The sequence below is a fragment of the Dermochelys coriacea genome, chromosome 3 (assembly GCF_009764565.3).
Source record: "Dermochelys coriacea isolate rDerCor1 chromosome 3, rDerCor1.pri.v4, whole genome shotgun sequence".
Taxonomy (NCBI): domain Eukaryota; kingdom Metazoa; phylum Chordata; order Testudines; family Dermochelyidae; genus Dermochelys; species Dermochelys coriacea.
Window position 1 is genome coordinate 102,542,652 of NC_050070.1, and position 5,090 is coordinate 102,547,741.

Below are 5,090 nucleotides of genomic sequence, written 5' to 3' on the forward strand. Positions count from 1 at the left end.
CCATCCCATATCCTCCATCACACCACACCAATATGTCTTCCTTTATGACATCCCACCACTCCTTCTTGGGCCAGCCTCTCTGTCTTTTCCATTCAGTTCCTGATCTCCTGGACTCTCTTACCCAGATAGATGCCAGGACTGTGATTTAGGTGACTGACAGGTTGGACCCCCCTTCTGGGATGCCACCTGATACATTGGGATTTCACTGAGCCCACCTGCTCCACTAGCCTGGGCTTCCTCTCCCTGTTTTACTGAATCAGGCTCTCCAGCCTCTGGCAGCACACACACAGGTAGGGAGCACCAGCTATAGAATCACACAGAGTCTGCAAACAATTCTTCATGGGAAGGTTCAGCTAGGAAATTGCCCAGCACTTAAGTGCAGCTTCTGTCTGGAAAATACACCCAAGATAATATTGTCTTGCGCTGTATAGAAAGATCTGCACAGTGCAAGCTCATAAAAATTCACCCTCTCCCTCAATGTGAAGAGAGATATGCTCAACTTCTCCCCTCCCCCAGTTATAAATGGCACAAACTGGGTTATGTTATAAACAAGAAATAAGTTTATTAACTATTAAAGGTAAATCTTAAGTGATTATAAGGGATAGCAAACAGAACAAAGCAGATTACTAAGCAAATAAAACAAAACAGGCATACTAAACTTAAGATCTTAAAGAGACTGGTTTCAAGTTGCAGAGTTTCTGTAGCTTAGAGTTCCAGTTATCTCTTCTTACACACTGGACCCCTGTCTCAATCTGGAATCACCCCGCCTTTCCCTTCAGGTTAGTTCCTTTGTCTCCTCAGGTATTTTCAGGATGATTGCTTATTGTCTGATGAGCGTTCTCCTAAGTACACACACAGTTGTAATTGTTACATAGTCAATATTCCTAACGTCAGATACAGAAATGATACATGCATGCAGATTGGACAATCACGTTTAGTAAATTATAACCTTTCCAATGATATCTTACAAGACCCATCTTGTATAAAAATATATCTTAGGCCATATTCATATCATAACAATATTTCTATGAAGAATATGGAGTGTCATGCCACAGTGACCAAATCATCTAAGCCTGCAATCGCTCATTTGTTCATTTATGGTGTTACTTAGAACATGGCTCTAACATACACACACATTCCTGCTTGCTTACACCACTCATCAATCTCAATATTCACATTTCTGTGTAATAGATAATTTCCTGAAGCAATTATAAGCTACTTAACATATAAACCAAATAAATATCAGAAGTCTCTCCTGGTTACATCCCTAGCCTTTGTTGGTTGAGTTTCCTGTGGGCTTCATGGTAGAAGTTGGTCTTGAGGAAGGATTTGAAGGATGCTAAAATAGTGGTGGCCTTATGGTCTAGTTCAGAGCAGATGATTTCATTGCTTGGTGATTGGCTGTAGATGATGTTTTTCAGGGAACTGTTACCAGAAGACCATCCTCAACCCTCTATATTTTGTAAAAGATTCCATTGAAGAACAATGCTTCATAATTTTTCCATTTTTTTCCCCAAGGGCCAGATCATGACCCTTGCTGTACACTTATGCAGAGAAGTATCGTGACATAATGAGGCCCCTTTCTTCCCTGCACTGGCTACCTATATCTCAGATAGCAACTCGGGGGGAGGAGGGACATTCACTGTGGGCTCCCTACAATCCATACTGTGCAGGTGAGTAAGAAGTGGGTGGGCAAGAGTAAGGAGGACCTACCCTCTCTCTCTCTCTCTCCAGTGTGCCAGCCATCTTATCTGAGCCATCAGGGAGAAGGAAGTAAGCTGCACCAAAAAAGAAAAGAAAAGAAAAGAAAAGAAAAGAAAAGAAAAGAAAAGAAAAGAAAAGGGGGGGGGGTTGTTTCCTCTATAGAGTAAAGAAGAAAAGGGGGTTGATTTTTTACTCTTTAATTATCAGTTAATTTATCTGTTATTAGTTACTTTCTTAATAATTTATAAATGCATGTAAAACAATGAAATATTCATACTATCATTGGAGATAAAAACCTTCACTAACACATTTGGCCAGCTGCAGTATAATCCAGAATTGTTTATTTTAGTTAGTTTTGGGGGATACAGATTTACAAAATGTCAGCGTAACAATAATAGAATAAAAGAGACAACAGGGAGTATTGATAGTTTGGTCTGGTGAAAGGTAGCATCATTTTAATTTCCCAATGAAACAATAATAGGCAACTTGCATTCTCCTTATCTTAGGTGTTGTACAAAACATAGAGTAAGAGACAAGATGCAACAAATGGCACATACTTTTCCTATCCATATGAGCACAGGACTTGATACTGTAATCATTTACTACTGCGTATAGCTCTTACTATAGAGTCTAGGTGCACTGACTGCTCAGTAATGACTGTGCCCAGTAGTAAGTATTACTCCTTGTAGTGTTGCAAGATCAGGCCTGAGATATTATTTCTGTTTCAGTTTGGTAGCATGATATTCATTTTAGCATAGCAGTGTCATATTTTAAAAGTCGACAAAAAGTGTCTTAAAATTTTTTTTGTTGCCATTTGTTAAAATAACAATGCCTCTTAGCTAAAACATGTAGTCTCTACACCTTTTACATTGTTCATTTTATGTAACAGAATAGTATCATCTGCTTGCAACCAGTAGAGGATACTGGTAATAAAATTTGCAATGATTTTCAGATTCTAGCCACTAGACGTTCAATGTTGCTTCTGAGTTCTGTTTGCTAAAGTTTACTTACATTTGGTACTGTTTTGGTATTATTTAACATTAGGATCTTAAAATTATCACTTAAGAAATATATATATATATACACACACACTGAAAGGAGAATAGCTTTATGATAAAAGCTATAGCCTTTCATCTTTGGGTCTTCGGTGGAAATCCAAAAGGAAAGCCCTTTGTTGCTCTGCTTACAGGGCAGCAGATTCACACAAACCTCAGTTCAGCAACAAAATCTGTTGAGCGCTTGCTTTATAAAAATGTGAGACAGGCCTTCCAAAAAACCCAGTGCTTAGTATATCAGAATTACATGATTTCTCTGCACAAAGTGATTGAATGTTCTTTTAAATTGCAAGCTTCCTCTTTGCTTGTGTGTATTGTAAAGAGCTCAGCACATTGTAAGTGCTAAATAAATCATTGTTCATAATAACCAAAGCGCTAAGCCTAATTTGGGGCAAGTTCCAGTCTGTACTGAGACGAAGTTCAAGGTACCACAGTTTGCTACCTGAACCAGTCTTCACAAACAGCTCTTGATTTTCTTCTCTTTTAGCTGCTATTTTTGAAAGCACAATCTCCAGCCAATTGCTAAATGTAGTGAGTCCAAAAATTCTAAGTATGTTATTCTAAAAATAATTGAGTCCTGGAAGAGTCCTCTTGGAAAACTTTACCAAACAGAATCAGTTTTAGTGCTCTGCGAAACCACATGTAAAAAAATGCATATACTAATGGGTTAAATGTAGAATTCAGGTAACCAAACCACACCAATGCATCAATAAGAATAGGTGGTGTTGAGTAATTCATAAAGGGGTCAGTGGCAGTACAGAAGAAAAACGGAGACCAGCATATGAGAAAAACACCCATGACTATGCTTAATGTCTTTGCAGCTTTCCTTTCTCTACTTGGTGAAATGTGGTGCTTCATCTCAAATCTGATTTGTGTTTGGCTAGCTGCATCTTTCATGGATCTTGCCTGCCTGTTGGCTATAGCATATATTTTCCCATAGATGCACAACATAACAAATGCAGGGATGTAGAAGGAAATCATGGAGGCCACCACACCTGAAGTTTCACTAAAGAAGACAAAGCAGCCGCCAACACAGTGGATATGATTATAGAAAATCTCTTCTGCTCCTTTTAAGTTTAGCTCCAGAAAGATCATCCCAAAGGCAAAAATGGCAGGGACGGTCCAACTTATGACGATCATGACCACTATGATGCAAGTATTTATCTTAGATTTGTATCTCAGTGGGTCACACACAGCACAGTAGCGATCAACAGAAATGAAGGAAAGATGGAAAATGGAGGCGGTGCTGAGCATAATGTCCGTGCTAGTGTGGATTTTGCAGAAGAGTTCTCCAAAGTACCAGCAGTTCTCCACAGACCTCACCATGCTGTAAGGCATGATGAAGCACCCCAACAAAAAGTCAACAGTGGACATGGAAAGGATCAAGAAATTTGTAGGCGTATGGAGCTGCTTGAAGTGCGCTATTGAGATGATAACCGTCAGATTTCCCGCCAACGTGACCAGGATGATGCACACCATCAAGATATACATGGAAATGCGGATATTGCTTGACCAGTTGCTTTTTATGCAGGAGCCATTTACAGATTCACAGCAAAACTGCATCTTTCCTGAGATTTCAAACCCACTTAAGTACAGTGTAGTCTCAGCCTGCTGGATGTTGCACAGGCAACTTTTGTCCTAATGCTGAAATACATTTAGAGTTTTTTATTGTTTTCCTGGGTATTCATCCCACCAAAGTAACTGCAGAGAGAAAAAAGAAAACAATAAACATATTAATCTACCAGAACTTTTAGAAAATTAATTTTATTTAATTCATTAAGGCCTTGGAGGGGATAAAAGTGTAATTCTGTTTCAAAACCAGTTTAATCATTAGATTTTTTCTGAACTGAGACTCTCCTTGGGGTGAATCGTGGTCCGGCTAATGCAACAGCACACCTGTTGGCCCCCCTTATCCACCAGCTACCTGTATCATGAGTAGCAGAAGCTCCACAGAGCTGCCTCAGGAAATGTACATTTTACCAGATATAGATCTCTCCCTGCAGCAGTAAGGAGACTGGAGATATCCTCCAGATTTTCTTTTTTTAAAACTGTTTTTTTTTTAGGTTGTATCTTTCTTTCAAAAGTTCTTTTAAAGAAGAGTCAGTGTCGTAGAATACTCACATTCCTCCTGAACACTGTTTGGTTTAGATTCTGCAACCCACTTGGCAGCAGCTTCTTGGAGACATAACTCAAAAATATAGACATCAAAGTGGGCAGGCCAGACACACAGATGGTAACATCTGGAGAGAACAGAAGCTTTCCACTAAGTCAAGGAAGATTCTGATCTGGCAACAAATACTCTCAGATCTGCGTCTAGTAAATATCACTTAC

General features: G+C 39.2%; 1 protein-coding gene across 1 annotated transcript; it reads right to left on the minus strand.

The window, feature by feature from the left end:
* Positions 1 to 546: 546 nt before the first annotated feature.
* On the minus strand, positions 547 to 4,454 carry TAAR1 (trace amine associated receptor 1). The gene has a single exon (XM_043510983.1). The coding sequence runs from the start codon at positions 4,320 to 4,322 to the stop codon at positions 3,315 to 3,317; it is 1,008 nt and encodes a 335-aa protein (XP_043366918.1). The 5' UTR covers positions 4,323 to 4,454; the 3' UTR covers positions 547 to 3,314.
* Between the last annotated feature and the right edge of the window lie 636 nt (positions 4,455 to 5,090).